Source organism: Rutidosis leptorrhynchoides, chromosome 11 (genome assembly GCF_046630445.1).
Source record: "Rutidosis leptorrhynchoides isolate AG116_Rl617_1_P2 chromosome 11, CSIRO_AGI_Rlap_v1, whole genome shotgun sequence".
In the NCBI taxonomy this organism is placed as follows: Eukaryota; Viridiplantae; Streptophyta; class Magnoliopsida; order Asterales; family Asteraceae; genus Rutidosis; species Rutidosis leptorrhynchoides.
The window spans coordinates 288,198,228-288,210,448 of NC_092343.1; the positions used below are offsets into that span (position 1 = coordinate 288,198,228).

General features: G+C 33.7%; 1 protein-coding gene across 1 annotated transcript; it reads left to right on the forward strand.

Annotated features, from left to right (window-relative positions):
- The first annotated feature begins 252 nt into the window (after window positions 1–252).
- Window positions 253–1,146, forward strand: LOC139875562 (uncharacterized mitochondrial protein AtMg00810-like). The gene has a single exon (XM_071862895.1). The coding sequence runs from the start codon at window positions 253–255 to the stop codon at window positions 1,144–1,146; it is 894 nt and encodes a 297-aa protein (XP_071718996.1).
- The last annotated feature ends 11,075 nt before the right edge of the window (window positions 1,147–12,221 follow it).

The following is a 12,221-nucleotide window of genomic DNA, read 5'->3' on the forward strand; positions in this document are numbered from 1 at the left end:
CCGTATGGGTTTCGGGATACATCCAAACCGGATCATGTGTGTCTTCTAAAGCGTTCCTTATATGGTCTTAAATAAGCACCGCGTGCGTGGTACCACAGATTTGCTACATTTGTTTCTACCATTGGTTTCTCCCATAGTCGTTCGGATAATTCATTATTTATTTATCAACGTGCTAATGACACCGCATACCTCTTACTCTATGTTGATGATATTATTTTAGTGACTTCTTCTACCTCGCTACGTCACCGCATTATGAGTCTTCTTGCTACGGAATTTGCAATGAAAGATCTAGGTCCTCTCAGTTATTTTTTGGGTGTTCATGTTATGCGAAATTCTCAGGGACTTTTCTTGAATCAGACGACTTATGCTCAGGAGATTAATCAACGGGCTGACTTACCGAATTGCAACCCAGTTAAAACACCCGTTGACACAAATGGTAAACTCAGCAACTCCGGTAAACCATATTCAAATCCAACATTATTTCGCAGTTTAGCCGGGGCTTTACAATATTTGACATTTACGCGACCGGACATTTCTTATGCGGTTCAACAAGTTTGTCTCCATATGCATGATCCTAAAGAATGTCATATGAATGCTCTCAAACGTATCATTCGTTATATCCAAGGCACATTATCCTATGGTTTACAGCTCCATAAGTCTTCGGTTGAATCTCTTGTCTCTTACACCGATGCAGATTGGGGTGGTTGTCCCGATACACGACGCTCCACGTTCGGATATTGCGTATTTCTAGGTGACAACTTGATCTCCTGGTCGTCTAAACGCCAACCAACAGTGTCTCGTTCTAGTGCAGAAGCAGAATACCGAGGTGTGGCCAATGTAGTCTCTGAGTCATGTTGGCTTCGCAACTTATTATTGGAACTTCGTCTTCCTATATCGAAAACTAAGTTAGTATTTTGTGATAATGTCAGTGCAATTTACTTGTCCGGGAATCCTGTTCAGCATCAACGCACTAAACACATTGAAATGGATATACATTTTGTAAGAGAAAAGGTTGCTCGTGGACAAATACGCATCTTACATGTCCCTACTCGTTTTCAGATAGCCGACATTTTCACTAAGGGGCTAGCTCATATATTGTTTGAAGATTTCCGTGCCAGCCTAAGCATACGTCCACCTCCCGCTTAGCCTGAGGGGCTATATTAGATAGGTGTATAGCTGTATTAGTAATAGACATAATTAATAGACATAATTATGAGCTCTACCACTATCTAGTATTAGACAGATTCATGAGCTGGACCACACATTAGTCAAAGATATAATTATCTTGTAAATCATTCCCGTAATTATAGGAGATTAGGGTGATACAAATCATGTATATAACTCTGTATTGGCCAACAGCAATGATCAATGAAAATCAATTATTAACAAATATGAAAGAAGTTTAATATTATTCTCCACGAATGTTAATGATACCAAATAATATTAACAATATTATTGTTACAAAAGAATACTATCAAGTCATAAATAATTGAATAGGTTGTGTTTTCTTTTTTTTTTTTTTTTTTTTTTTTTTTTTTTTTTTTTTTTTTTTGTTCTTTTATAACAATATTATTCTTTGGCAAAATTAGCTTTTTTTCTTTTTGGGTAACAATATTATTTTCCGAAAGAATATTAACTTCTTGAGCGAAAAGTAGTTACCATGGAAGTTTTGAGAAACAATAGGTAATCTTCATCGGATAATCACTTATATTAATATCAGTTGGTACTAAACTGGGGCATAAAATATATACCTAATCAATTGTTTATATATGATGATTAAAATATGATAAATTTGTTTGGTATAGTCTTTGATTATTGTTTTTAATTCAAATGTATACCCTCATAATGTGAAAGTCATTTTATAAATAAAAGATATGACAATTTTATTTGGTATGGTCTTTGATCTATTGTTTAAACTATTATTATGACTTATGATTAAAATATGATAAATTGGTTAATAGATTTAATCATAATACGAGTATTTTGTTCATACAAGTCAGTTGATACTAAACTGGGGCATAAAAGATATGCTAACCAATAGTTTATACTTTATACTTTATATATATATGATGACTAAAATATGATAATTTTGTTTGGTATGGTTTTGATTAATTGTTTTTAATTCAAATATACCCTTCATAATGCGAAAGTCATTTTATAAATAAACGATATGACAATTTTGTTTGGTATGGTCTTTGATCTATTGTTTAGGCTATTGTTATGACTGATTATCATTGGTTGATAGTTTTAATCATGATACGATTATTTTGTTCATACAAGAGTACTAAATCCGACAGTTGGCATAAACAAGTTTTTTTTTTTAAGACAAGTTGTTGGCATCGAATGCGCTCATTTGCCCGCACGCATGCACTTTCGAGCAGGACACCCGGACCGCATTACAGGGGTCCGTGTTTTAATTAGAGAAATTATAAACTGATCGTTTGTATTGATTTATTGATAATTTGATACAAGCTTGAATTGAATTTAATTACATTTGCTAAGTGTTTATTTTATAGACACTTTTTCTAACAACTATATCTATATGAAGTTAGGTTCCATTTTAACTTTTGGAACCCCTTCACCATTAAGGGAAAGATGAGGCTGCATATGGACTTATATCCGTTGAATGCTTGAGACATATGTTGTCTTGTGATCTTCTAAACTGGGAAAGGATGAAGGATACTTTCTTCTGATCCCAAGTCAATTACCTCAATAGGTAATCTGCATTTTTCATGTATTCTGACACTCCCCCTCAAGTTGAATTATGGAATTTCCAATGTTCAACTTGCCGAGAACTTTACTGAACAGTCTTCCGTTAACTGACTTGGTGAGGACATCAGCTAGTTGGTCTTCTGATCTAATAGATGGAAGAGAGATAATTTCGACATCTAATTTTTCTCTAATAAAATGTCTGTCGATTTCAACATGTTTCGCCCTGTCATGTTGAACAGGATTTTCTGAGATGGCAATGGCGGCTTCGTTGTCGCATAAGATTTGAATGGCTTCTTTGGAGGGAACCCAATTTCTGTTAAAAGTTTTTGAATCCATAGTGCTTCGACTACTCCCTTTGCTATTCCTCTAAATTCTGATTCAGCACTTGATAAAGAAATGACTTTTTGTTTCTTGCTTCTCCATGCCACTAAGTTTCCTCCAACAGTTGAATAGAAACCAGATGTTGACTTTCTATCTCCTTTTTCTCCAGCCCAGCTTGCATCTGTATATATTTGCGCTTCTAGATGCCCATTTCTTCTAAATACGACTCCATGACCTGACTCCATGACCTGGTGTCTTCTTTAGATATCGGATAATCCTCATTGCAGCTTCCAAATGATGAACCTGTGGTTGTTGCATAAATTGGCTTACAACTCCTACCGCATGTGCTATATCTGGTCGAGTGTGAGCAAGATAAATGAGCTTTCCCACTGAAATGTCCCGTTCTTATTGATTAAAAACGTTCCATATTAATTGATTTCGTTGCGAGGTTTTGACCTCTATATGAGACATTTTTCAAAGACTGCATTCATTTTTAAAACAAACCATAACCTTTATTTCATAGATAAAGGTTTTAAAAAGCTTTACGTAGATTATCAAATAATGATAATCTAAAATATCCTGTTTACACACGACCATTGCATAATGGTTTACAATACAAATATGTTACAACAAAATAAGTTTCTTGAATGCAGTTTTTACACAATATCATACAAGCATGGACTCCAAATCTCGTCCTTATTTAAGTATGCGACAGCGGAAGCTCTTAATAATCACCTGAGAATAAACATGCTTAAAACGTCAACAAAAATGTTGGTGAGTTATAGGTTTAACCTATATATATCAAATCATAATAATAGACCACAAGATTTCATATTTCAATACACATCCCATACATAGAGATAAAAATCATTCATATGGTGAACACCTGGTAACCGACATTAACAAGATGCATATATAAGAATATCCCCATCATTCCGGGACACCCTTCGGATATGATATAAATTTCGAAGTACTAAAGCATCCGGTACTTTGGATGGGGCTTGTTGGGCCCAATAGATCTATCTTTAGGATTCGCGTCAATTAGGGTGTTTGTTACCTAATTCTTAGATTACCAGACTTAATAAAAAGGGGCATATTCGATTTCGATAATTCAACCATAGAATGTAGTTTCACGTACTTGTGTCTATTTTGTAAATCATTTATAAAACCTGCATGTATTCTCATCCCAAAAATATTAGATTTTAAAAGTGGGACTATAACTCACTTTCACAGATTTTTACTTCGTCGGGAAGTAAGACTTGGCCACTGGTTGATTCACGAACCTATAACAATATATACATATATATCAAAGTATGTTCAAAATATATTTACAACACTTTTAATATATTTTGATGTTTTAAGTTTATTAAGTCAGCTGTCCTCGTTAGTAACCTACAACTAGTTGTCCACAGTTAGATGTACAGAAATAAATCGATAAATATTATCTTGAATCAATCCACGACCCAGTGTATACGTATCTCAGTATTGATCACAACTCAAACTATATATATTTTGGAATCAACCTCAACCCTGTATAGCTAACTCCAACATTCACATATAGAGTGTCTATGGTTGTTCCGAAATATATATAGATGTGTCGACATGATAGGTCGAAACATTGTATACGTGTCTATGGTATCTCAAGATTACATAATATACAATACAAGTTGATTAAGTTATGGTTGGAATAGATTTGTTACCAATTTTCACGTAGCTAAAATGAGAAAAATTATCCAATCTTGTTTTACCCATAACTTCTTCATTTTAAATCTGTTTTGAGTGAATCAAATTGCTATGGTTTCATATTGAACTCTATTTTATGAATCTAAACAGAAAAGTATAGGTTTATAGTCGGAAAAATAAGTTACAAGTCGTTTTTGTAAAGGTAGTCATTTCAGTCGAAAGAACGACGTCTAGATGACCATTTTAGAAAACATACTTCCACTTTGAGTTTAACCATAATTTTTGGATATAGTTTCATGTTCATAATAAAAATCATTTTCTCAGAATAACAACTTTTAAATCAAAGTTTATCATAGTTTTTAATTAACTAACCCAAAACAGCCCGCGGTGTTACTACGACGGCGTAAATCCGGTTTTACGGTGTTTTTCGTGTTTCCAGGTTTTAAATCATTAAGTTAGCATATCATATAGATATAGAACATGTGTTTAGTTGATTTTAAAAGTCAAGTTAGAAGGATTAACTTTTGTTTGCGAACAAGTTTAGAATTAACTAAACTATGTTCTAGTGATTACAAGTTTAAACCTTCGAATAAGATAGCTTTATATGTATGAATCGAATGATGTTATGAACATCATTACTACCTTAATTTCCTTGGATAAACCTACTGGAAAAGAGAAAAATGGATCTAGCTTCAATGGATCCTTGGATAGCTCGAAGTTCTTGAAGCAAAATCATGACACGAAAACAAGTTCAAGTAAGATCATCACTTGAAATAAGATTGTTATAGTTATAGAAATTGAACCAAAGTTTGAATATGATTATTACCTTGTATTAGAATGATAACCTACTGTAAGAAACAAAGATTTCTTGAGGTTGGATGATCACCTTACAAGATTGGAAGTGAGCTAGCAAACTTGAAAGTATTCTTGATTTTATGAAACTAGAACTTTTAGAATTTATGAAGAACACTTAGAACTTGAAGATAGAACTTGAGAGAGATCAATTAGATGAAGAAAATTGAAGAATGAAAGTGTTTGTAGGTGTTTTTGGTCGTTGGTGTATGGATTAGATATAAAGGATATGTAATTTTGTTTTCATGTAAATAAGTCATGAATGATTACTCATATTTTTGTAATTTTATGAGATATTTCATGCTAGTTGCCAAATGATGGTTCCCACATGTGTTAGGTGACTCACATGGGCTGCTAAGAACTGATCATTGGAGTGTATATACCAATAGTACATACATCTAAAAGCTGTGTATTGTACGAGTACGAATACGGGTGCATACGAGTAGAATTGTTGATGAAACTGAACGAGGATGTAATTGTAAGCATTTTTGTTAAGTAGAAGTATTTTGATAAGTGTATTGAAGTCTTTCAAAAGTGTATAAATACATATTAAAACACTACATGTATATACATTTTAACTGAGTCGTTAAGTCATCGTTAGTCGTTACATGTAAGTGTTGTTTTGAAACCTTTAGGTTAATGATCTTGTTAAATGTTGTTAACCCAATGTTTATAATATCAAATGAGATTTTAAATTATTATATTATCATGATATTATCATGTATGAATATCTCTTAATATGATATATATACATTAAACGTCTTTACAACGATAATCGTTACATATATGTCTCGTTTAAAAATCATTAAGTTAGTAGTCTTGTTTTTACATATGTAGTTCATTGTTAATATACTTTATGATATGTTTTCTTATCATAGTATCATGTTAACTATATATATATATCCATATATATGTCATCATATAGTTTTTACAAGTTTTAACGTTCGTGAATCACCGATCAACTTGGGTGGTCAATTGTCTATAAGAAACATATTTCAATTAATCAAGTCTTAACAAGTTTGATTGCTTAACATGTTGGAAACATTTAATCATGTAAATATCAATCTCAATTAATATATATAAACATGGAAAAGTTCGGGTCACTACACCCACTATCCTTTGGTATTGTCTTTTATCCACTAGCTCAGCATCATCTTCCATAAATAGCTTTTGATTTGGAATCATAGGAGTTTCAGCTGGTTTGCAATCAATCATCCATGTTTCTGCAAGAAGATCAAGAATATATTTCTTTTGACAAATAAATATTCCCTGTTGGGATCTTAATACTTCAATTCCCAAGAAGTATTTAAGTCTGCCTAAGTCTTTCATTTCAAATTCTTTAAATAAATTTATTTTTAAATTAGAAATTTACTCATTATCATTTTCCGTTACTATCATATCATCAACATAAATGATTAAGCATGTAATTAAATTTTCCCTTTGTTTTAAAAAAAGAGTGTGATCCGAATTACTTTGTTTGAAATCATATTTTTTCATAAAAAAAGTAAATCTCCCAAACCAAGCCCGTGGAGATTGTTTTAGCCCATATAAAGATTTTTTAAGCCGACAAACTTCCCTATCATTGAAGTTTCTCGCAAATCCTGGAGGAGCTTCCATATAAACTTCTTCTTTTAATTCGCCATGGAGAAAAGCATTTTTCACATCAAATTGGTGAAGTGGCCATTCTTCGTTTGCAGCGATATAGAAGAAAACTCTAATAGTATCAATCTTTGCAATCGGGGAAAAGGTCTCGGGATAATCTATTCCATAAGTTTGGGTATATCCCTTGGCAACAAGACGGGCTTTGTAACTTTTAATGGTGCCATCTGGTTTTCGTTTAATTGTAAACACCCATCGGCATCCTACAGGTTTCTTTTCTTGGGAAATAACACATTTTTTCCATGTGTCATTTTTCCTAAGTGCTTCTATCTCTTCTTCCATAGCTTTTTTCCATTTTCTAGATCTCATTGCTTGGTCAACAGTAGTTGAAATTTTTTCAGAGTATAAAGCAGAATTGAATTTGTGTGCCTCACTCGATAGATTTCCTTGTGCAATATTAGCAATCGAATATCTTGACCTTTGAGCTTCCTTCTCTGGAGAGTATCTTTTTGGTGGTATACCTCTGTTGGTTCGTTGAGGTAAGACATATCTTTCTGTGATTTCATTGGGGTTTTGAGGATTGGTGGCATCGGGAGTTAGATTGTTTTGTTCCTCTTGAATTGGATGTTCATTATTTGAGGAGATTTCGGTAGGTTCATAATCTTGTGTCGTAGGTTCAGAATCTTGTGTTGTAGTATTTGGTATCTCGGGATTGGGTGTTGATGTTTGGATATGGTCAGTATTTGGTGTTGGAATTTGGATATTGTCGGGACTTGGTATCGGTATTTGGATATTGTCGGGACTTGGTATCGGTATTTGGATATTGTCAGGTTTAGGTGTCCATTTTATCCAACTTAGAGTGTCATTATCCTCTTTCTCCCCCTCACTCGTGAGTTGGGTATTATAAAAATATTCGGTTTTGACAAAGTCACAGTTCATTGTAGTAAAAACATGACGTCTTTTTGGACTATAACATCGATATCCTTTTTGGTTTATTCCATAGTCAACCATGACACATTTTTCCGCACATGGATCAAGTTTGGTGTGTTCATGTTTTGGAATATGGACAAAGACCGAGCATCCAAATATTCGAGGTTCAATGCCAAATGAAGTCGAAAGCGTATGGAATTGAGAAAGAGTATCTTTAGGAGTTTTGTGCCCAAAATTTTAGTAGGTAAACAGTTGATAAGATAGGTAGCGGAAGCAAGAGCTTCGGGCCAAAAACTCTTTGGAACCTTGGATTCAATTAATAAGGCTCTTGTTATTTCTAAAAGTAGTCGATTTTTTCTTTCGGCTACTCCGTTTTGTTCGGGAGTATGAGCACAAGATGTTTGGTGAATAATTCTTTTATCTTCACAAAAGTGTTTCATTGAAGTATTGACAAACTTGCCCCCATTATCGGATCTTAATATTTGTATATTTTTGTTAAATTGAGTTTGTACCATTTTATAAAAATGAGAAAAATTTTCAAACACTTCTATTTTGTGAGTTAAAAAATAGATCCAGGTCATGCGTGAATGGTCATCAATAAATAAGACAAAATACCGAAAGTTTTTTCCCCCAATAACCGGTGCAGGACCCCATACATCAGAATGGATTAAAGCAAAAGGTATATTTTTTTCTTGTATTACTAGGTTTAAATGTACTTCGGTGGCTTTTGGCCAAAATACAAGTTTCACAATTTAAAATAACATTTGATGAAAAAAGGCTAGGAAATAAAGCATGTAGATATCCAGCAGAGGGGACCTAATCTCCTATGCCATAACCATGCCTCCCTATCAGGTGTTCCGTGTGCAAGCATCACAGAATCTTGTTGGGTTATTTCATCTACATAGTATAACCCACCCCGTTCGGTGTCACGTCCAATAATTACCCCAGTCCCAATATCTTGAAGGATACAAAAGGTGGGGTGTAAAAGAACAGAACAATTTAGTTCTTTAGTAACATGACTAACCGATAACAATTTATGAGACAATGATGGAATATATAAACAATTAGATAATTTCATAGTCGGAGTAATTTCAATTCTCCCACTTGTACAACTCCTCCATTGGCGGTTTGAATTTTATTAACCCGAGGTTTTGATTCGGAACAAAAATCAGACTTTTCAAAAGTCATGGTGTGGGTAGCACCACAATCAAAAATCCACTCATTATTTTTGGTGTTATTTGAAACTACATTTACTTTACCATTTAAAAAACTAGTGTTAAAAATAGGAGTCTCAAAAATTCATAGTTTTTGTAAGACTTGTTTTGACCAGATTCATAGGTTTTAGTAAAAGAGGGGTTATTTTGTTTATTAATGGAACTAGAAGATTCCAATGGAGAATTTAGCACATTCTTTTGACCTAATTCGTGGGATACCTCTTACTAGGGGTGAGCATTAGTACTTGAATTCCCGATACCGTATTCGTACCATACTGGTACCGTCCCGAACCGGTACCGTAACGTTAAATGTGGTACGGTATTCAGTACTTATATTATCAATTTTTTTGAATGCGGTACTTTCGGTACGGTACCGGTATTTACCGAGTTTGGTACCGGTCCCGAAAGATTAAAGATTTTTTGGCTCGTATTTAATACTTAGCAGTACGATGTAGGTAGATATGTGTGTTGGAACTCTTTTGTTAATACATACATGTTAAATTACATTGATATTTAGTTATGAGATAGATCAATCAATGTGTTCTCAATTCATTTGTACAAACACTTAAACTAAATATTAAATATATCAAAATCTAAATAACATAATGATTTTGAACGATAATATATCTTTTAATCGAATAATTATAAACACTAAATGGTTTCGAGAAATCATATGCTTACTACAGACAACTTCCTTTTAATTTCTTTTAATTTATAATTTATTTGAGTCTCTTTTACTACATCTAAATAGTTATTCGAGTAATCGAACTTTTAATATAATACTTTACTGAAGCTATACATATCATTAATTTGATAAATTGAACATTTACTGTGTTTTGTAGTTATGAACCAAAAGTTCTATACACCAGGTCCTTAATATTTTAAAGCACAACACATTTGTTTACTAAATATCTTAAATATTCCGGTGGTACCTATTTTTACCGTACCGATATCAGAACCGTACCGGTACCGAACCGATTATATCGGTACGGTATTTGGTACTTACATTTAGGGAAAAAAATATAACGGTACTAACCGGTTCGTGTTGGAAGCTTCGACGAGCCCAACACACCCACTATAGAGGATCTAGACTATACTAGACTCACTACACCAACACTTTGACGTTGGTTAGCCTTTAATTTTATAAATCCTTAGTGCACAATATACTTAGGCGACAGTGTCGACCATATATCTTTAGGCGGTATAACCGACCATGTATCACTTAGGCGGCAGAACCGACCATATAATAAGAACAACAAAAGTGCACTAAGAACTTAAACACAAACTAAGGCTTAATCGGGAAACTTAACAAAGAACACTTTTATTAATACAAAATACAATTACAATATTACTTACTTATAAGTTTTCTCTTCTCTAACTCACACTCTTCTTACTTCCTCACAACTCTCTTCTTATTTCACTCTTACTCACAACTCTCACAACTTACTTCACAACACAAATGAAATCTCCTCCCATATTTATACTACTCCATGGAACATTCTAGAACCTAGATATTTCCATGGATATATAAATATCTAGATATTTCTACAACCTACAAATATCTAGATTTTTCTTTTACATTTCAATTTCTAGATTTTTCTCTCATATTCTAATATCTAGATATTTTCTTATACATATTAATATCTAGATATTTTAGCCATATACATTTACTAATTCCATATTATTCTAAATTTGCATTGTATTTTAACACTCCCCCTCAATGCAAATTTTCTTCCAATGATGTCTTGCAGACCATTCCAAGTGCTTCTCTGAATTTTGTAAACTTTGGTTTACTTAGGCTCTTGGTGAATATATCTGCAACTTGTTCATCTGTCTTTGTTGGCACCATCTTGATCTCCCCTTCAAGGACCTTCTCGCGAACATAGTGATAGTGTACTTCTATATGTTTTGTTCTTGCGTGAAAGACTGGATTCTCTGCTAGACGTATAGCTGATAGGTTATCACAGAAAAGCTCTACTTGATAGTCTGCTGATTGATGAAGATCTTTCATTAGTTGTTTCAACCATGTAATTTCTTGTGTTGCTGATGATGCCGATCGATATTCTGCTTCGGTGCTTGATAAGGATACAGTTGGTTGTCTCTTGCTGCACCATGATATTACTCCCGATCCAAGACTAAACATGTATCCAATTGTTGATCGTCGTGTATCATAGTCTCCAGCATAATCAGCGTCACAATATCCAGTCACGTGACATTCTTTTGTTTTCTTGTACAAAATGCCAAAGTTAATAGTGCCTTTAACATACCTTAAGATGCGTCGTACAACATCAAGGTGAGGCTTCTTCGGATTGCTCATGTATCGACTAACCACTCCAACTGCATAAGATATATCTGGCCGGCTTAGTGTGAGATAAATAAGACTTCCGACCATCTTTCGATACATGGTAACATCTTGAAGACTTTTTCCTTCATCTGCTCGTAGTTTTGTATTCGGATCCATCGGAGTTGAGATACGTTTGCAATTAAGCATTCCGTACTTTTGTAAAAGATCTCGCGCATATTTCTGTTGTCCCAGAAATAATCCTTCTCTTTTCTGCTCTATTTCGAGTCCAAGAAAATGTTTGAGTTCTCCAAGCTCCTTCATATGAAATCTGATAGACAGATTCTCTCTTGTTCTTTGGATCTCCTCATAGTGATCTCCCGTGATGATTAAGTCATCCACATATACTAGCACTATGGCTAGTTTTCCTTGATCTTGTTTCACAAATAAACTAGAATCTGAAGGAGCAACTGTGAAACCACTTTGTACTAAGAACTCGTCAATCTTCCCGTACCAAGCTCTTGGAGCCTGCTTTAAGCCGTATAGTACTTTCTTTAATTTGCAGACATGATCAGGATGGAACTTGTTCTCAAAGCCTCTTGGTTGCTCCATATAAATTTCTTTGTCAA

What these genes read in the sequence shown, in the direction of transcription:
- LOC139875562 (XM_071862895.1), top strand. Translation starts at nt 253, where the DNA reads ATGAGTCTTCTTGCTACGGAATTTGCAATGAAAGATCTAGGTCCTCTC.